The following is a 20,925-nucleotide window of genomic DNA, read 5'->3' on the forward strand; positions in this document are numbered from 1 at the left end:
ATTTGTTGTTGCAATAAATTGTGTATACGGTGGTAGTAGGCAACCGTATTGAATGAACTACAAATTAGAAAGCATGATAAGAAATTGAAATTCATGGAAGAAGATGAAGAAAAAGTGGGAAGTGCTTTTTTGGTACAAAGAGAGAGATTTCCTAAAGAGAGAGAGAGATGTGTTACTTATTCAATATTTTTAAAATATGGCAAATCGTAAAGAACAATTGTGATGTATATATTCGGCTTTAAAAAATGAAATGTAATATATATTAAATACTACAAATTATATATATGATGCCCCCACTATTCAAATTTTCTGGCTCCGCCACTGAGTACATGACACTCTTTTTAACTCTCTTTAGCACTAAAATGCATTCTCTTAACTGAAATTCATATGAATTCCATTATTTAGCTGACATCTATTTCTAAAACGTGAGAGTCAATAAAAGATATGGATTGAGAAGAAGAAAAAAAAAATGAGAGCGCACCCAAAAATAAATAAAAATGAGAGCTTCATTTTAGTGATTAAACAGCCAACATCATCCTGACGAACTCTTGATAATCAACGAGACCGTCACCATCCAGATCAGCCGTTTTCATCATTTGCTCCAGTTCTTCGTCTGTCACCTTTTCTCCGATGGTACTCAATACTGACCTCAACTGGGCTCACACGTGCATATTCATTAACAAACAAACTATATATGTTGAAAAAACATATAATTAGTTGAATTAATTCAATTATACCTCACTTGGTGATATGTAACCATCTTTATCTTTGTCGAACACCCTGAAAGCTTCCTTAAATTCCTCTTCTGCTTCACTTTCCTTTATTCACAATTAATAAAATGCATCAAATTTCATCTCGTCTCCTCATCCAAAATTAAATGTCCTTTTAGCATATAAATAGATGATCAAAATAAGCTGATTAAATTAATCTTTGTGAATTTGTATAAGATGACCTAAGATCAAAGGTGCAGACTTTTTTAAAGTATTATATAATTAAATTTACGGTTTCATTTTTTATCTTATATATTAAATAACTAACTTTTTAAAATAAGCGCATTTTTTTTTCTTGTATCTTCCACTATTTTTTTGTTACATTGTAAATTTTAAAATTTGCCACTTCGAATTTAAGATCATCAATGATAGGAAGTAGATAATTATAGTCATAGTATCATGATATGAAAGAAAACGAGAAGAAATGAATAAAACAGAAACATAAAAAAAGAGAACAAGAGAAAAAATGTTATTTAATAACATATATATTATTCAAAAAATAATAATCATGGCTTTCACTCTTGTTTAGTTGTAAACTCCCTACATTCAACTTATATGTCTTGAGTTCAATCCGCAACTTATGTATTTTGATGTTCAAAATAATAAGAATAAATAAAATAGAGTCGTGATTTTCATGACAAATAAGGAAACTTTTGTTCAAAATTTGTTTAAAAGAAAAATAAGAAAACTAGAAAAGTTTAAGGTCATAAAAGTAAAGCAATCCATAAATGTTTATTAGATCATCATAAATGAGGTGAAAAATATATGGGTTCTAAATGCAAATTTTTGAGTTTAAGATGCAAAATAAATAATTCAAGGTAGCCGGAATACATAAGTATACGAACGAATATTGGTGCGATTTCTAAGTTCATGATGTGCAGGTGCACCCCTTGTGAAGCACCGGATCCGCCCCTAGATTAGAACTTCTCTCGTGACCATCCAATTAAATCTCAACCTATTAAAATAAATGCAGTGGAGGATTTAAATTGACATGAGATAGTCAAATTGAATTTTCACTCACCTTTAGTTTTCTTGCCATGAGATTCAAGAATTCCCGGAATTCTATGGTTCCGTTTTTGTCCGTATCTACTTCATTCATCATAATTTGCAACTCCTCCAACGTAGGATTTTCATCTAATGATCTGATTGCAGTGCCTAATTCTTCAATGGTTATGCAACCTTTAAAATATAATATAATCAAATTAATTAAGAAAAAAAAGTTAAGCTTGCAAATTACACAAAGAAAGAAGGGTTATAATATAAATGTAGGAATTAATTAATTACCATCTCTATCTTTGTCAAGAAGAGAGAAGGCTTCCAGAAACTCACCAATCTGCTCTTCCCTCAGGAAGTCGCTCATGGTGACGAATATGATAATAAAATATATTCCTTTAATAAAATATTTTATGCAAAGGTAAAAACTATAAAATGATAGATATATACATAGGGAACTAAGTAGTTATATAGTAATTCTAGGTGCTCAACATACATTTAAGAGTAATCATATTTTGACATCCATTTGATCACAACTTTGTTGACAACTTTGTTTTTCTCACTTCTTATTGGTCAAAAACAATGGAGAGAGAAAAAGGAAGAGAGAGGATAACAACATCATGTGAATATGAGAGAAAAAGTTGTCCAAAAGTTGTCAAAAAGTGATTGTCAAAATATCATTTCTCTACATTTAAGGACCAAAAAGGTGAGGGTCTACGACGAGGGGGAGGAAGAAACTAGGAGAGAGCTATGTATGATGTCATTTTCTTAAATATATATGCAATATTGGACGGGTTGTTGCTTTGACTAAACAAATGTACGAAAAAAGGTAAGGACGTGCTTCATTACGTACGTTGTAGGTTTGAAATTCATGTAATTTTAATTATGTACCTTTGAATTTATTAAGAAAATTAAATATAACTAGAATATTATTATATATGTGCGTCAACAACACATTACATATCTCTTGAAAAATGAATATATGAGAATGAGAAAGTTAGTTTCAATATCATATTAAAACATATGGTTGAAATTTAAACACTCAAAAAAAAGACTCACGTGGCCACAATATTCTCTCTTCTAGATTTATTTATTTTTCCAAAAATATTTTTGTTCTTCCCTGATTTAACGAAAATCTGTTGTACCTCACTAACCTTTTTTCCAAACTCGTGAAAATTACACTATTTCTCAACATCCAAAGCGACAATACCACCACACTAGAAATTTAACTATCCTACATTCCTACTCCTTTCATCACGTAGAATATTTAACTATCCTACTCTTTTCGTCACGTAGAATATATATTGTTGAACGTTGAAATATCTTCTTTTTTTTTACCGATGTTGAAATTCAGTGGAGGAGTATTGGTATTTCTTATCATTTGGTAATGCAGAAATTTAAATTGCTGTTTACTTGACTAATCTATACTGATACTAATTGATTATACAAAAAGTTTGAACGAATACTTTTAAAAATAACTTTTTCTACCTCCGCTCTTTTAAATTATATTTTTTTTGGTGACATTTTTTAATAATCATTTTGGGTCAGGTTATCGTTTGAATGTTATTTACACAGAAAAAAAAATAATCTTTAAATTTGATTATTATTATTATTATTATTATTATTATTATTATTGTAATATTTTTCATCTTTTTTCTATGGTATCCTTAATTATTTATTATTATATTATTTCACCTATTCCTCTCTTTGTAATAAATAATTAGAGATAGTTTTAAAGAAAAATTAATATTACTTTAATTTAAAATTGAAAATGACAAATAAAAATGAACAAATTTTCTAAAAAAAATGACAATTAAAAAGTAAAAGAGAGAGTAATGTTTTTAATTAATATAATAAATTTGACACCGCTTTTTATTTAGAACATTCTTAAGAAAAAGTTTAGTTCGTGTAATTTTAAAATGGTTTACTTATTACGTAGGTCTTTAAACTATTTTGAAAATTTTAAATAGGTTTCTAAACTAAAAAAGTTTGTAATCATGTCTCTAAACTATTTTTTGCAATTAAGTTCTTTCATTAGTCAACGGTTAATAAGCATGTAATAGACTGACCTAATTACAAACAATATAATAGTTCACAGATCTAATTATATATTTTTTAGTTTAGAGACTTATTTGAAAACCTCAAATAAGGATCCATCCAATTCATCTATTAAAGCATATTAATTTTTTCTTTTTACAGTTTTTTTTTGTACATATTTTGTTGAAAGTTTTGTAAGTAATTTTATTTTTTTTGTCAACCAGTGAATTCAGCCGAGAGTATGTTTTTGTGGTGGCCAACGATGGTGTACTAACGGAGCTCTGGCAGCAGACGCTAGCTTTTCGGTGACTTTACAATGACAACGTTCGAGCAGACATTGTGACCTATTTCTTTTTCCTTTTTCTTTTATCCAGATTTTAATATCTTTATAAAACATTAATCTTTAAATAAAAAATAATTTTACATTTTCATTTTTTTATGTTTGTCCCTTCATAAAATCAATTTAAATAAATTATTTACATCTTATTTAATAGACTTTTTTATACCAAAATTTATCCAATATAGAATTGTATTAACATTTTAAGTGATTTTCTCTCAAAAAAAACATTTTAAGTGATTTATTTGATCTTTAAAGTAAATTTAATGATTTTGATTCATTTATAATTTTAATTGGATGGATTGAATCCGATTCATCCATCTTTCTAAGTGAAACATTGGATGCATTATTGAATGGATGAATGGTGGATTAATGGATGAAATTGCCATCCTTTGCATTGCTCGATTTTCTTCAGCTGATTTAGCCACTTAATATTCAATCTTTATTTAAAAGAAAAAAACACCAAATCAAAAAGACTCAAACAAAGTTTTTTTTAAGTAAATGGAGTGTAGAAGAATCTGTGATATCCTATCCTAAATAGATTAAAATGGAAATCAATATAAAACATTAGAGGGATAGAAGGCCTTACCTAGTAGAACCGAAAATGCACAAACAACAAGTTAGAACTAAATTTGGTTTGATTAACAGGCTCAAACAATGCAGTTTTTAAACCATTTTTTTAACTGATTGTGATTTCTAAAAAATATTCACTTAATGATGCATTTTTTTTGATAAATAAATCCAATTTGATTTAAACCCTATATGAAATTTTGGCATACATGCTACGACCTCTGTACTGTTAGGCGTTAGCATCAATGCATCATTCCGTAAAAAAAAACATCAATGATGCATCATTCACGTAATTTATACTCTCACATTACTTTTTCAGGAGAACAGGAGAGAAAAAAGAAAATACCGTAGGAAGTTGGATTAAATTCGAATTCAATGACCCGACAAAAATTTTTCCACCCAAGCTTATTAGTGCTCCTCGCACGGGCTTGTTGGCTAATAAAATTTTGCCGTTTTAAAAAAAAATGACCTGACAAAAAAAAAAATCGAATTCAATGATTCATTTAATCATCTTAAGATGCAAATTTTTAGTCATTAGGTCACTTCACCAAAAATAAAAAATAACGTTTGAATTTCTATTCACTCAAGAAAAATATGAATATAGACAAATGTTATTTGTTACTCCTAATAATAATAGTTAGTAGAATAATTATAGACGATTGAAATGCAATGAATAGGGGTGTGTTAGTGGAAAAAATAATGGCTTAAATATGATTTTCGTCCCTGTAATATAGGCGCGTTTTGATTTTCGTCCCTGTCAAAAAAAAAATTTGAATTACGTCCCTGTAAAATTTATTTTGTTTGAAAATGGTCCCTGGGCCCACTGTTCAGCTGAGTTGGCAAGGGTTTGCCCACGTGGCAGTTGCTGACTGTGCAACTTTTGCCACGTGGCGCTGACGTGGCGTGCCACATAATTAAAAAATAAAAAATAAAAATAAAATTCTGAAAATAATTTATTTAAATTTAAAAAAATCTGAAAATAAATTTAAAAATCATAAAAAATCTAAAAAAAATAAAAAAAAATTCCGAAAAATCCCAAAATAAATTTAAAAATCATAAAAAATTTTGAAAAAAAATCTGAAAATTATAAAAAATTTCCGAAAAATCTGAAAATAAATTTAAAAATCATAAAAAAATTTCGAAAAATAGATTTTTTAATTTGAAAATTATATATTAAATTTTTTTCGAAAAACATAATTTCAGAAAAATATAATATATATTCTGAAATTAATATATTATATTCAGTTTTTTTGAAAAATTTCAGAATATATATATTAATTACAGAAAAAAATCAGAAAATATATTTCATAATTTCAGAAAAAATTTATTTTAATATTTCAGAAAATAAAAATTTATGAAAAAATTTATTTTAATATTTCGGAAAAAAAATTATAATTTTTAAATTTTTTTTGAAAATTTAAAAAAATTTCGAAAATTTATAATTTATTTTTTTCGGAATTTTTTATTTTTAAAAATTTTTCGGAAAAAAATTAATTCTTAGCTACAACATTCTTCGAAATTTTCACCTTTTTTTAAATTTTTCGGAATTTTTTTTCACATTCTTCGAAAATTAATTTTCAAAAATTTAAAAATCTGAAAAATCCCGAAAATTTTTAATTTTTTTTAAAAATTATAAATTTTCGAAATTTTTTAAAATTTTAAGTTTTCGAAATTAAAAATTATAAATTTTAAAATTTTTGAAATCTTTTTATGATTTTTAAATTTATTTTCAGATTTTTTGGAAAATTTTTATAATTTTCAGATTTTTTCGGAAATTTTTTATGATTTTTAAATTTATTTTCAGATTTTTCGGAAATTTTTTATAATTTTCAGAATTTTTTCGGTAATTTTTTATGACTTTTAAAATTATTTTCATATTTTTTAATTTTAAAAACAATTTTCAGAATTTTTAAAATATTTTTTAAAATTTAATATTATGTGGCACGCCACGTCAGTGCCACGTGGCAAAAGTTGCACAGTCAGCAACTGCCACGTGGCGAATGCCATGCCACATCAGCGCTACAGTGGGCCCAGAGACCATTTTCAAACAAATTTTTTTTTACAGGGACGTAATTCAAACTTTTTTTTTTACAGGGACGAAAATCAAAACACGCCTATATTACAGGGACGAAATTCATATTTAAGCCAAAAATAATAAATGTTGTATTTGTATTATAAAATGGACAAATAATACGAGACAAAAAAGTAAATAAGGCACCTAGTTTGAGACTTCCTGGAGGTAGTATTCTGACTTCTGGGGATTCAGATTTGAAAGAATGTCTTACAAACAAAATTTAAATTAGCTACAATTGTTTAGATGAAACATATCCTTTCTAACTTAATTAATTAAAGTCTCAAATTCAAATTTGAATTTGACATGCAATAATATTAAAATTCAAAGAGCATATCACTCATTTGAACCCGACAAGATGATTCAAGATATTAGCTTCCAGTCCCAGTGGCGGAGGAAGAGGGGTGGCCTATGGAGGCCATGGTCCCCCTACATTTTTATTTTATTTTTATATATTACACAACTAAACCATATTAAAATGTTTCATAAAATATATAGTAAGACAACATCCCCTCAATTTATCTAATTAAAATGTTTACCATGTTAATGGATTAATTGACAACTAATATCATTAGTTTTATACTTCATATTATTTTAAATTATCTCGTATGCCATAAAATATATCGATACGGTCATCTCCACAACACATTTTAAATAGAATGGACAATGATGAAATAGCTTTGGAAAATAAAATATTCTTTTAAAACCAAAAAATAAAGAGCAAATTAAAACCTAAAATAAAAATAGGGGATAAAAAGGGGTCATAGTGATATGAAGTTCGACCGAGAGATAGTAAAGTCTGCCAAAACTTTAAATTATATACCTTTTGTATTTGAAAAGTTATTATTTATTTTTTTTCAAATTATGTTTCTTGTTCGCTAAAAAAAAATGTTCCTTATACTCGGTCCCTTGACTTTAAATTCCTGGTCCGCCCCTGGCTTCCACAATTAAAATTTTAAGGGGACCATGACCTCTATTGGCATTTCAAGCCGTTCCGTTAGTGATTGTTAGTATATTGTTAGAAGGGATGTTGAAATGTTAGAAGCAAGAATCGAACCTTGAACATATTTCTTAAAAATGTGAATTTATTGATCATAGATTAGGTATAAGTTATAAATAGTGTTGAACCTAAAAAATGAGACCAATTAAGTGGTACTCATTGTCAAAAAAAGAAGGACAAGTATTACTGAACCCAAAAACTTCAAAGGAGTACTGAAGTTTTTAGGTACAAATGATTAATCCGAAGTTGTGAGCATCATGAATGAAGCAAATTCGTACTTAACTTTTTTTTTAATGGAAAAAGTACTTAACTGTTGTTCAATTGATCAATAAGTTCTTGTTCTGCAGCCAAGTGCCAATGAAGCCGGCCTTTAGAACCCATACAATAAATAAATAGAAACGACAAATTACATGTCCTCTACCAAGTAAAACATAATCGATCACATATTTATATAGTGCACGAATCTCTCTTAATTTTAATCAGTTGATTCTCATTTCTTCATTAATAATTAGTGAATGAAACCACCCTCAAAGTGAACACATTAATAATTTAATTATTTTTGTTAAGTTAACATATTTGAGTATATGGAGCTACCTTCAAACCTGTTGCCTGATGAGGCAAGCCCAGAGTGGATGAACAAAGGGGACAACGCATGGCAATTAACAGCAGCAACAATGGTTGGGCTTCAAAGCATTCCTGGGCTCGTAATACTTTACGGAAGCCTAGTGAAGAAAACATGGGCAATAAACTCAGCTTTCATGGCTTTTTATGCATTTGCATCCGTTCTCCTTTGTTGGGTTTCATGGGCTTACCACATGTCATTTGGGGAGAAAATGGTATTTTTCTTAGGGAAACCAAATGTAGCACTAGATGAAAAGTTTTTGTTGGGGAAAGCATTTTTGGGGAATTTTCCTAATGCTACAATGGTATTTTATCAAGGTGTTTTTGCTGGTCTTACTTTGATTCTGATAGCTGGTGCTTTACTTGGGAGAATGAACTTTCGTGCATGGATGTTGTTTGTGCCACTGTGGGTTACATTCTCGTACACTGTTGTTGCCTTTAGTATTTGGTGTCCTGATGGTTGGTTGGCTAAACGTGGGGTTATTGATTTTGCTGGGGGATATGTTATTCACCTCTCTGCTGGTGTTGCTGGTTTTACTGCAGCTTATTGGGTGTGTGTGTGTATATTATGATTATTATCTTCATATTTGCATCTTAACACCACTCATTTCATCATTCTTCATTATGCTAATTATTTCTTTTTTCTTTTCAATATCATCTAATTTGAAACCTTACAGCCCAATTAAAGTACAATATGAGATAAATATCTCAGCGGGAACTAAATTATTTAAATTTGGGTTTACTATTGTCCGCAATTCCGATGTCATTCCATCGGCACATTGGTGATCATTGGATTGAGATTGACTGAACCATATTTCAAGCTGAGTATTGCTATACAAGACAGGACACTCGTTTACTAATATTGATCTACATCATTTCAACTAATTTGAACTAAAGTATATGAAGTTCGTCCGCCTAGATTCAAACCCTAGTATAAAGAAAATACTACTAATATTGGTGTTTTAAACAAATGAAAAAAAGATAATAATATGTGTGCTTATGTTTACCCAGGATTTGACTATGCTTATAGACTTCTGTTATTTTAAAGTTTCAAACTCAACAAGTAGTTAAATTGATGATGGTGTATGATCAATAGGTGGGTCCTCGAGCAGAGAAGGACATGGAAACATTTCCGGCAGCACCAAACAACATGATAATGGTGCTTGCAGGCGCAGGACTGCTTTGGATGGGTTGGAGTGGATTCAACGGTGGAGGTCCATTTGTGGCTAGTACCATTGCATCCCTTGCTGTCCTTAACACACACGTGTGTACTGCTGCTAGCATCATGGTATGGGTCATGCTGGATACCTTCTACTTTGGTAAGCCTACTGTGTTTGGCGCTGTACAGGGCATGATCACTGGTCTCGTTTGCATTACACCTGCCGCAGGTACACACAATCATAACGTCACATATCTTTTAGGTCGCAATAGTACCATATTCACGGTCGCAATAATTCTTTTAGATTGTTAAACTTCATTAATCATGAATTTGGAGATGATTAACCATAATTTTAGCTGTTTAAATTTATGTAGTTGAACATCTTAAATTATAGTTAACCCATTCAAGTTTGTGACTAATGTCTTTGACCGTAACCACACATTTAAATTTTGTTAACAATTTAAAAAGTTTTCATGAAAATTGTCAAATTCTAGTTGTTCAAATAATTGAAAAATTATGATCACCTTCAATCTTATAACATCATTGGAAAAAAGTATTACATTCATTAAATGACGATAAATACATCATTAGATTACGCCAAACTTTTTTGGCAAACTTAATAAAATAAATTCGAGTTGCAATTAACAATTGTCATGATTGAATAGGAGTTGTGCAGGGGTGGGCAGCAATCTTGATGGGTTTTATATCGGGAAGTATTCCATGGTATACAATGATGGTACTCCACAGCAAGGTTACCTTCTTAAAGAAAATCGACGATCCCATGGCAGTGTTCCACACCCACGCCATTGCTGGTGCTCTTGGCGGCATTCTCACCGGCTTCTTTGCCGTGCCTAAACTATGTCGTCTCTTCTATATGGTGCCCGATTGGGAAAAATACATTGGTCTTGCCTATGGCCTACAAAATAAAGGCTCAACTCAAGCGGGTTTGAAACAAATGGTGATCCAAATTGAGGCCATAGTTTTTGTGATTTGCTACAACGTTGTAATGACGAGTTTGATTTGCTTGATTGTGAGGGTTATAGTACCACTTAGGCTTAATGGTGATGCGTTACAGATGGGTGACAAGGCAATTCACGGAGAGGATGCCTTTGCCTTGCATAGTGAGGCAACTAAATTTGTGAACATTAAGCGTAATCAGGTTTATGATACACAAGATTTCTCGTCCATTCCCGAGTCTAGATCATTAGGTGAACTACAAATGGTATGAAATCAACCAGTAACATATGTTTAACTAACTAATGTCTTGTGTTTGAATAAATGTTGTTACCACCGTGGATTGTAATATATGTTTTATACTCCTATTAATATGGACGTTAACTTCACACCTACAATACCAAATTTTCAAGTTTGCGTGATATCAGAGTGAAGGGTAATATTAAAGTTTAGGCCAAACACCTCCATGGGTCCTTTAAGTTTCATGTTTGTAACAGATAGGTCCTTTAAGTTTTTTAGGTAACAGATAGGTCCTTTAAGTTTTTAAGGTTTCAGATAGGTCCTTTAAGTTTCGAGTTTGTTTCAGATAGGTCCTTCATATCAACTCCGTTAAGGACCTATCTGAAACTTTAGAAACTTAAAGGACCTATTTGTTACCTAAAAAACTTAAAGGACCTATCTGTTACAAACATGAAACTTAAAGGACCCAGGGAGGTATTTGGCCTAAAGTTTATTACAGTCACACACTGTCAAGGTTCTTGGACTTTTGAAGTGGAAAAACTGACTTTGTGACAACATTTTTTATTTAATTTTTTAAATTTGTGTTAATTTTATTTGTTAGTAGGGAGAAAAGAAACGTTTAAAATAAATCATTCTGATAAACAACGTATAAAATGCTAGTTGAAGATGATACATTTAATGAAATAATAAAGATAACAATTTTATTATCTTCGTTGGTTTTGAAAATATAAGACAATTGTTCATTTTAAGAGTATGTTTTTTTCTTATTAATAAATAAAACTTACACAAATTAAAAAAAATATAAAATATTTTCATAAAATAAACGGATCCTTTATTCAAGCAAGCTTGTTCTTTTTTTCCTCTTTGATTCTTAAAAAGAAAAAAATAAAGCAAATTTGAGTTTCAAAGGTTCGTTAAGATTCCGTGAAAGAAAAACATTTCGTTGAAGCAACAAGCATAACACATTAACACGGCACACTACCCTCATTCCCAATGTTATCCCAAGGAGTAGGAAACATATAACCACAATTTTTTGAATCATTTATCTAATTAACTTATCAAGTTAGGTTATATTTTTTTTTTTAACAAAGTTGGGTTATATTTGTAATGTTTAACATAAATTTATATATATTCTATATATAAAAAAAAGCATAACATTATATTGAATAATTTTCCCATAAAAAAATACTCCCTCCGTTTCAAAATGAGTGTCGTTTTAGCCAAAAAAAATTGTTTAAAAATGAATGTCACTTTCAGTTTCCAATGCAATAATAACTTCTTTTTTTCAATTATGTTACACTACTTCCAAAGTATTATTTTTTTCTTTAATGAAAAACAAACCAATAGTTGAGTAGGATAATTTGGTAAAATTGCTATGACATTTGACTACTTTATTTCATTTCTTAATCTGTGTGCAACTGCCTAAAGCGACACTCAATTTAAAACAGAGGGAGTATTGAATAGTTTCATTATAAAAAAACTTACATTTGTCTATGTTTAAGCTCAGTTGGTAGGAACATCGCATAATATGTGCAGGGATCGGACTCCCACTTATTCAACTTAAATTAAAAAAGGTGAAATTCTTGTCATAGGCTACATGAACAAAAAAAAAAAACTTACATTTAAAATGAATGTTTAAGGCCACATTTTATTTTTCCGTCAAGTAACTGAAGGACTAGAATATCACTTTTAAGATGAATAAATGTGAAATCTGAAATTCGAACCCCGGCCCTTTGCTATATAATACAATATTCCCGCTAACAGAGTTATGTTCATAAAGACGTTTAAGAACAATTTTATCTCCAACTATTTTGATTTCCATTTCACCAAAAATATAAGAATGTATATCCAATTTATTCCTCACCATTTTTTAGTAGAATTTGGAATATAATTCTAGTATTTTTCAGAAATTTTGAAAATGTAAAATCAATAATTTATTTGTTTTTTAAAATACTTTCTTTCAAATTTGTACAATTGTTACCACATGAATCTACCATTTCTTTGTTTGCAATTAATTTTTAGTTTGTATATGAAGTGATAAATACTACTATAAACTTGCACACAAATAACGTACAAGATGTCAAATTCAAATTGATACATCACAAAAGATATATAGTAGAACAATGTCGGTATATCTTACTTATTCATTTAAGAAGTGAATTTCTAACTACTATATTAATTATATAGCAGAACAATGTCGGTATATCTTACTTGTTCATGTGAATTTCTAATACTATATTATTTGAAGAAAAAAAATGTCGGTATTACTGAATATACTAAGTTTATGAATCTTTGTTTTTTTTAAAAGAACATAAAGTTTATAAAATAAAAATTGAAAACATTTTGAGAAATTGAATAGAAAACGCGTTATTTAAGTGTATACATATACGTGTTATTTGGGCATATAGTTTGATTAAAGTTAGGAGAAAGAGACAGAAAAGCGTAGCAAGGGGGTATCATTGAATATTGAATTGAGTTGAATTGAGTTGATTAATACTACTCCCAAGTTTCAAGTCTTTGTTCCTTCCCTCCGCAGTCTTCACATACATTTCCATCAAATCAAACCGAAGCAAAGTCGTAACCGTAAACCAAAGCAAAATGTCAGACGGAGGAGCGTTTCAATTGCAGATACTTGACGGAACTAACCTCAGAGACCTCGATCTATCTTCCACCCTCTTCGATCGTCCGGTCACCGGAGCTCAATTACTCGACATTGCTCATTCACGTGCTTCTCTTTCTCTCTTCGATCTTCCTTTACCCGATCCTCTCAAAACCTCTGCTCTCAACCGCCTCCGCCGCAGTAACTCCGATGCAGAACCTGTCTTATCCCTTCAGGCTGAATACGAACCTGCTAAGGCCTCTGAAATTCTTAAACTCTACATCGCCGCCATCGCAGATGAACTCAAAGGTTTATTATCTATCACTTATCTTCTTCTCCTCATTATGCATTATTATAAATATCTAATATCGATCCGTAATTTTGATTTTAATATTTAGTTTAGTTTGATTGCAATGATTTTTTTTTTTTAATTTTTCTTCGCTAATTGGCTAATAATCATCCAAAAACGTGTTGATCAAATTTGGACTCTAACATTGTGTGGATAATTTGAATTGGTGGACTTGGATTTGACTTTCGTAGGAATAATTATTACTGCACTCGTTAATTTAATTTATTCTCTTCTTTTGTATATGGAATGGAGTATAGGTCCTGTTTGGATGAACAGCTTAATTTGTAGCTTATTGCATAAGTGCTTATCATGATAAGTTGAATTGTTTTATATGTTATAAGCTGTTTTCATATACACCGTAAGCTGTTTTCATAAACTATCTTGGACAACTTGTGAAAATAAGCTAAAAGGAGCTTATGAATACGTTATAAGCTGTTTTTGTAAGTTCCTAAAGAGTCTCACAAAGTAGGCAATCTCAAATAAACCAATCCAAACAGGCCCATAGTAACTTGGTCCCTGTTATTAAGCTGTCTGGGGCTACATTGACAGAATTTCATATACTTTAGGGAATAAATTGATGGATTTGATGTACTTTAGGGACTGCTTATTATATTTATATAGTTTATGGACTAAATTAGTGAGAGAGTGATAGTTTAGAGACTAAATAGATGGTTTATTCAATAATTATTTCTTCATGTTTTGGAAAGAAGAGGAATATAATACTGCTTATATTGGATTTGTATTGATCTACAGATAATCCACTTGTAATATCAATCTTGGATGGAAGTACTCTTCGTTTGTTATTTGAGGACGAGGATGATTTTGCAATGTTAGCAGAAAATCTATTCACTGACTTGGATGTTGAAGATAAGGGGAAAATCAGCAAGAGCCAAATTCGAAATGCTCTTGTTCAGATGGGTGTCGACATGGGAGTTCCTCCTTTCTCAGGTTCACTTTATTTTTGAGCTTGAAGATTTTTTTTTTTTTTTTTGTCGTTCTGGTTCGTTCTTGTTTCCAACTGAATCGGCAAGCAATAGATACCTTATGGTTGTTTTGTGTGATGTCGTGCAGTGTTGCCTATTCATATCATTATTATTGATAATTTAATATTCCTCAAGACTATGATGTAAAGCATCAAAGTTCACCGATTCCTGTTTCATCTTGATTAATATGTACTTTATGCCTTTTTGTTTCCTTCAGAGTGAAACTTAATCTTTAATCTAATGGATGTAGTTTAGACAAATAAATATCAAAGACTAATTAACATAAAAAATTATTTATTTGCATAAGCTATTTTTCATAAGATAAAAAATAAGTCAATCCAAACGGGTCCTTTTGTTTTGTTCATAGAATTTTTTTTCTTGTCATGAACAACTGGTTTCTGCTCTGTCTTCACTTTTTCTTCCTTTAGGAAACTAAAATATTAAATCCTGAAAGCAAAATAAATTATGTTTGATCGTATGATGCCTATCAGTAGTGATTGTTTTGATCTCTCTTTTCATTCCCAACACATCATGGATAAGGCAACTTCCAAATTTTAAATAGAACACCAAAAAGTTGGTCGTTCCTTTGAATTGCCTTGAAATTTCTATAATTGAGATCTGGCTTCTGCTTGTTTTGCTCCCAAAATGTACGAGGCTTTCATATCCTCATAAGTGCTATGTTATTAGAAATATGAGTGTAACTTTATGTGCTTTGTGCTGATTGTCCATCATATGTGTTATGTCTTATTTGTCGTTGTCTATGTTGCAATTGGTTTGATTAACAGTGTCGAGATGCACAAGTTTATATCTGTACAAAGGAAGCTTTGACCTATATTTTCCATTGTTTGAAACTGGCTGCTATTAGAGCTGTATTGTGAACAGTAGGATTTGTTTAATTTGTGATTACTATGCATGCAATTATCTTGGTCTGATGAAACTGACCTTTTTAACATAAATAAGCAGAATATCCTCAGCTAAATGACTTGTTGAGAAAACATGGAGCTGATGGAGAAGAAGAGCTGGGCCAGGCACAATTTGCACAGCTTCTGCAGTCCGTAATACAAGATCTTGAGGTGGAACTTTCCAAAAAGAATTTTGTTTTCGTCCAGAATATCCAAATCATAAATGGCTCTAAGATAAGACAGGTATTTTTGTAGATTATTTAAAAAATATTATGTTTCAGTCCTGTATTGTTTTTTATATCTATACCTAAAAAATATTATGTTTCAGTCCTGTATTGTTTTTTATATCTATACCACAGCATCCACATTTTGCAAATCATGAATGCTGGACATCTTTTTTGTTTTTAGCTAAAAATTATATCATCATAATTGAAAAACCTAAAACTCCTATCAAAGATTGTACCACTTCCTACTTCCCAATAGTTGTTGAGACTTTGAGACGATTTTAGAAGTTAACAAAATAACTTAAATTTATTGATTGTGATTTCCGTGACATCTTGAACTCTTCGATCCAACCAACTTTTATTTACTGACTTATGTTGTGGACAATGCTGCAGCTATTGGCTAATGAAAAGGAGTTAAACAGCTTTCTAGAGAAGGCATTACAGGAAAAAGCCAATGCAAAGGATGGTCTAGGAAGCACTGAAATAATAAGGAGCTTCCTTGAGAGAAACGCTAAGGAGTTGAGTTTACCACTATCTGAAGCTGGCGATGCAGCTGCTCTTTTCTATGATTCTGTTTTTGCTGATGTAGCCAAAGAGAAAGATGGAGTAGAATTAGAGAAAGAAGAGCTGGTAAAACTTCTGAAGGATATCTTGGAGAAAATGGCAGAGCAACTTGAGTTGAGTCCAGTATATCAGGAATTTGCTTGAGGGCTTGGGGATGATAAAATAATGGGCTACAATTCATATGTCTGTAACTTCGTATCATTACAGGGCATATGGGATTCGCATCCCACCTCAGTGGTGTATATTGTATAATGAATTTTACTTATACATAGTACCTTAAATAGTATGTTTATGGTATTATAATATGAATTGCAACTTGATTTTCTGGATTCAGTTAAACGACGCAACCATCAAATGGAGGAGAGTCAGGTTAAAAGAGGTAGAGGAAGACCTTAGAAAACCATTAGAGAAACCATTAGAAAAGATTTAGAGGTCAATGAGTTGGATCCAAATATGATTTTTGATAGAACACTATGGCGTCATTTGATCCATGTAGCCGACCCCACTTAGTGGGATAAGACTTGGTTGTTGTTGTTGTTGTGTAGTTAAACGACACAACCAGTCATGTCATCTAGCATGATGAGCGAGTGTTGAGTATTGTCAAACATTCGAACCATCACGTGCTATTGAATGACTACGAAATATGAATTAGCTCCTCTCTATTTCTTCTATCCATTACTTAATTTTGGGGTGTGAGCAGTATTGATGATATTTAGACCTCACCTAATGTCACACTGTCCTTATATTTCTTACATAATACCATAATTTTTTTTTATTAAACAACTTGATTCTTTTTATATCAATTCTCAATTTGTAGCAATGGTATTCCTATTATTATGAATGATAGAGGATGTAACACCCATACTAGACGTATCGAGAAAGTCTAGCATGTGTATTAGTTTAGTACTGGATACATTAAAAATTTACAACATAAAAACTTCGAATGAAAATTATATACAACAACATGCGTTCGTACAAGAGATTACATCTTAAACTTTCCTAATACATAATGTATACATCCTTGAAGATCCATATCATCCGGCACCGGGTACGAACCAACACTTGTCGCAGCATCCATTCGGCTACTAACTGGCAAACCATCCTGATATCTGAAACAAATAAGGATTGGGATGAGACATAATGTCTCAGTGAGTTCCACCTAACCCTAGGCTATAGGCAACCTCGGGGGAAACCTACGGTCACCACGTGTCTACAATACAACCTGACGGTTGATTATACGTGTGTGGGGACTTGCTTTCTTGGACGGCGGTGCTTGCTAGGGCCGTCTTAATATTCTTAACTTGTTATAGGCTTCTCTGCTATACGTGTCATGGCGGTGAAGGGGGAACTAAAACCGCATTGCCAAGAGTACACTCTAAGCATCAAGGCTCTCTTATATCTCTATCATGACACGATTCTAAACCGGACGATTAGGGGTAACCTAAGATCGTCGTCGGCAAATCTTTCTTTACTTGCTTCTACTTGCTTAATATGTTGTATCTACAACATATCATCTCTTATCACCTAAGTGATTCTTGCTATTTACTACTTCTTGACGAACTACGCCAAGTCTCTACTTGTTCTTGACGATCTACGTCAAGGCTCTATGACATAACATAAACATGTATAATAGATATGCATAGTTAGCTTCATTGATTATGTTAGCGTGTAACAAACAACTTATCTGAGTTCATTTTACGAATTAGTCCCGAGTGGAGTAACCCCGGAAGATAATCCCTTACTACCGGTGATATGCTTAGCAAGAGCGCACCGGACTCCCTTAGTGAACGTGCGGGTCCCTTACGGCTTACCCCATTCCCCTTGGAGAACCTTTTGTACCCAACCTTGGAAGGAATACAAAAGACACGACACCTTAACTTAGTGAAATGCGGCTCCCTTGCGGCTTAACCATTCCCCTTGGGGAACCCCTTGAATCCAATTTGGATAACAAGAGACATGACACTCTTTCTTTCTTAAAAGTCTTAGTCTTATGCATGAAAATTAACTTAAACATGCTAACTCTTTACCTCGGATCCCTAGACGATCCCACTAGAGGTAACTATATGCTTGCTCAACTTACTTTGTGAATGGATATAAAATCAATTCACGTCTTGCCATACTCGTATGGCACTTGCTTCTATGCGAAGATAATACTCTCATTACCTCGCGTCTATCAAGCATATTACTAATGCAAAGCATTCTATTCTTTCTAACTATTCTAGTTCTCGATAACTATACCGAGGCTCTAGTTCTTCCCTTTTCTTAAGGATTATCTTGCTACCCGAATCAACCTTCATACTCTCGCTTACCATGCTTTACCATACTTGCCAAACACTTGGTTCATTTAAAAGAAAGTCTCCTTTCAAAGCTTAACAATTAGGACCTTGGTTTGAGGGGTTTATTTCTCTTAAAAAGACTGCACAAGAAAAAACCGCTCGCGAAACGCCGAAACGACCTGAGGCGAGCAAACAATGGGTTTCCCCACTGTGTAGCTCGCCTAGGCGAGTAAATTGGTGTGGGAGGCGAGCTCCTACTCGCCATGGCGAGTTGGGGGCGAGCAGGACCCCCTGTTCGGCCCTCTAGCTCGCCTCGCGAGCCATTTGCTCGCCGTGGCGGGCTGTGACAGTCCTGCAACTTCAAAATTGATATTTTTGACTTAAAAACCTCAAACCAAGCATCTCCAAGTGCTATATGACCCTTAGGATCATTAGAAACTTGTAAAAACAGTCATGGAACAAGTGTGCACAAGTATAGGAAGCATGGTATGAAATGGGGCAACTAACTTATACTTTAAAAACCCTAAAATACATATTAACTTTGCAAGATAAATACACAAACCCAAAGGGTAGGAAACTAACTAAGGAACTCACCTAAAAGATTACAATTGATTCCCAAAAGCTTCCAAGCATCAACTTCACTTCATGCCTCAAAACCCAAGCTTTGGTCCTTATTGCTTTCTTGATCAAACCATCTCACTCTTGTAGTTTTCTTGCAATCCATAACATCTTCATCCTTGCTAGCTCATCACAAATCCAACCCAAAGCTTTATTCAACAAACCCTAGTTCTTGATTTGTTCACATCCATGGCCTTAGCTTACTAATCAATCTTCAATCATCTTCCTCTTTGTTTCTTAACCATGAATTAACCCAAGCTTACACCAAAACATGCTTCAACTTCCAACTTGATCAAAACCCTAACTTGAATCCATTCTTGAAAGGAAGAAAAGAAGAATCAAACAAAACCCCAAGCTTAAGAGATGTTGAAAAACATAATCTAGAAGCATGCCATGTGAGGAAGTAGTTTTGATGAAGTGGTGAGGTGAGGAGAAGGAGGGAGATCGATGGAGAAGAGAGAAGGGAGAGCAAAATCCTTTCTCCAACCTAGAGAGAGAAGGAAGAAGAGAAAAATGAGATATTTTGGTCCCTTTCCCAAATAAATATCCTTTAACCGCGCAATTACCAAATTGCCCTTTCTTTAAGCGTGTTAAATCCGTCTCTAACACTTACTCCGTAATAAGCTGATATTACGTAATAAATATTCTCCATTAAACTATCTTTCAAAATAAGTTCTCTGGGACGATCGACTAATACAGTTCAAACACTGACAGGCGGGATGTTACAGAGGAATTAAAGCAAGAACTCAGATTTGAACAAAGCTCCTTAATGACAAAACCAAAAACAAAGGCTGGGCTACCTGTGTAATAGAAAACGCAGGCACACAGGTCATAAACTTCAAATGCTTTATCAAGAGATTACTAATATGAAAATAATCAAGTAATAGAAAAATTGAACAAGTCAATTCTAAGATAATAAAAGTATTTAATTTTAGTAAAAAAAAAAGTATTTAATTTTTTGTACACTTTTTTATTCAATTACATTTTATCATGTCACTTTTTTATAACACTCCTTAAAATATCTTAGTAGATTCATAAATAAATAAATTTCTTAGCATAAACTATACAAAATTTCAACTGTCAACTGTTGGTGTATTGTTTTCTCTATAAATAGATTGATTTTGAACTTTAAATTTAGCTTTTAGCTCGATGCCTTTTTTTTTAAAACAAGCTCGATGCCTTGATAATGAGGCAAACTTCAATGTTTTCTTTCCAAGGAGCCATGCCTAAATTTTGGTCTTCACTTTTGCTTCAAAAACCAGCAATGACAACGTCGACAAAATTAAAACGTGCACAAGAAGCTGTAAATTCATCTGCTCTTTTTATGTTAATGACGTTTGACAACATTGTATTTTTTTTAATGTGTATTTTTCCTGAATATCTTTGGAGTGGGGAAAGTTCCTCCTGTTATTAGCACACGTTACTCTATGCTTTATGCTTTTAGTGTTGTGCCTCCATGATGCAAATTACAACATGTAATGGCCCAACGTTTGCTTCAGCTAACGTTCACCCTCATAAATCAGCCACGTCCCACTAAAATATCCAAAAATATGGACCACTTGTGTAGTTGTGTTCATACCATTCTCAAGTTTGGTGTTTTCTTAAAAAGAAAGACAACGACAAAGCGAAAAACAAAAGGCCATTGTCCTTTAGTTATG

The 20,925-nt window shown here is 31.9% G+C and overlaps 3 protein-coding genes across 4 annotated transcripts; 2 read left to right on the top strand and 1 right to left on the bottom strand.

Moving 5' to 3' along the window:
• Positions 1-367: 367 nt before the first annotated feature.
• LOC146911522 (calmodulin-like) lies at positions 368-2,260 on the bottom strand. 2 transcript variants are annotated; one of them, XM_085725496.1, is made up of 4 exons: positions 2,100-2,260; positions 1,792-1,949; positions 738-818; positions 368-653 (listed from the first exon to the last, which is right to left on the bottom strand). In XM_085725496.1, exons 1-4 carry the CDS (start codon positions 2,128-2,130, stop codon positions 519-521), a joined length of 405 nt encoding a protein of 134 aa, XP_085581622.1. In that variant the 5' UTR covers positions 2,131-2,260; the 3' UTR covers positions 368-518. The 2 variants fall into 2 exon arrangements, with proteins under 2 accessions (XP_085581622.1, XP_085581621.1); XM_085725495.1 differs by having other exon boundaries at positions 2,055-2,260.
• Positions 2,261-8,241: 5,981 nt separating this feature from the next.
• LOC146911523 (ammonium transporter 2 member 4) lies at positions 8,242-10,917 on the top strand. The gene is made up of 3 exons (XM_085725494.1): positions 8,242-8,950; positions 9,496-9,787; positions 10,224-10,917. Exons 1-3 carry the CDS (start codon positions 8,363-8,365, stop codon positions 10,784-10,786), a joined length of 1,443 nt encoding a protein of 480 aa, XP_085581620.1. The 5' UTR covers positions 8,242-8,362; the 3' UTR covers positions 10,787-10,917.
• A 2,250-nt stretch (positions 10,918-13,167) lies between these two features.
• On the top strand, positions 13,168-16,706 carry LOC146911524 (calcium-binding EF hand family protein). The gene is made up of 4 exons (XM_085730156.1): positions 13,168-13,660; positions 14,454-14,648; positions 15,647-15,828; positions 16,203-16,706. Exons 1-4 carry the CDS (start codon positions 13,351-13,353, stop codon positions 16,515-16,517), a joined length of 1,002 nt encoding a protein of 333 aa, XP_085586282.1. The 5' UTR covers positions 13,168-13,350; the 3' UTR covers positions 16,518-16,706.
• The last annotated feature ends 4,219 nt before the right edge of the window (positions 16,707-20,925 follow it).

This window comes from Medicago sativa, chromosome 7, assembly GCF_051527215.1.
Source record: "Medicago sativa cultivar Bolivia chromosome 7, Bolivia_mono, whole genome shotgun sequence".
In the NCBI taxonomy this organism is placed as follows: Eukaryota; Viridiplantae; Streptophyta; class Magnoliopsida; order Fabales; family Fabaceae; genus Medicago; species Medicago sativa.

What these genes read in the sequence shown, in the direction of transcription:
- LOC146911524 (XM_085730156.1), top strand. Translation starts at nt 13,351, where the DNA reads ATGTCAGACGGAGGAGCGTTTCAATTGCAGATACTTGACGGAACTAAC. An exon ending in GGGAGTTCCTCCTTTCTCAG is followed by an intron (nt 14,649 to 15,646) that starts GTTCACTTTATT and finishes ATAAATAAGCAG; the next exon opens with AATATCCTCAGCTAAATGAC. An exon ending in ATGGCTCTAAGATAAGACAG is followed by an intron (nt 15,829 to 16,202) that starts GTATTTTTGTAG and finishes ACAATGCTGCAG; the next exon opens with CTATTGGCTAATGAAAAGGA.
- LOC146911523 (XM_085725494.1), top strand. Translation starts at nt 8,363, where the DNA reads ATGGAGCTACCTTCAAACCTGTTGCCTGATGAGGCAAGCCCAGAGTGG. An exon ending in GTTTTACTGCAGCTTATTGG is followed by an intron (nt 8,951 to 9,495) that starts GTGTGTGTGTGT and finishes TATGATCAATAG; the next exon opens with GTGGGTCCTCGAGCAGAGAA. An exon ending in TTGCATTACACCTGCCGCAG is followed by an intron (nt 9,788 to 10,223) that starts GTACACACAATC and finishes ATGATTGAATAG; the next exon opens with GAGTTGTGCAGGGGTGGGCA.
- LOC146911522 (XM_085725495.1), bottom strand. Translation starts at nt 2,130, where the DNA reads ATGAGCGACTTCCTGAGGGAAGAGCAGATTGGTGAGTTTCTGGAAGCC. An exon ending in TCATGGCAAGAAAACTAAAG is followed by an intron (nt 819 to 1,791) that starts GTGAGTGAAAAT and finishes TTGTGAATAAAG; the next exon opens with GAAAGTGAAGCAGAAGAGGA. An exon ending in GTTACATATCACCAAGTGAG is followed by an intron (nt 654 to 737) that starts GTATAATTGAAT and finishes GTGTGAGCCCAG; the next exon opens with TTGAGGTCAGTATTGAGTAC.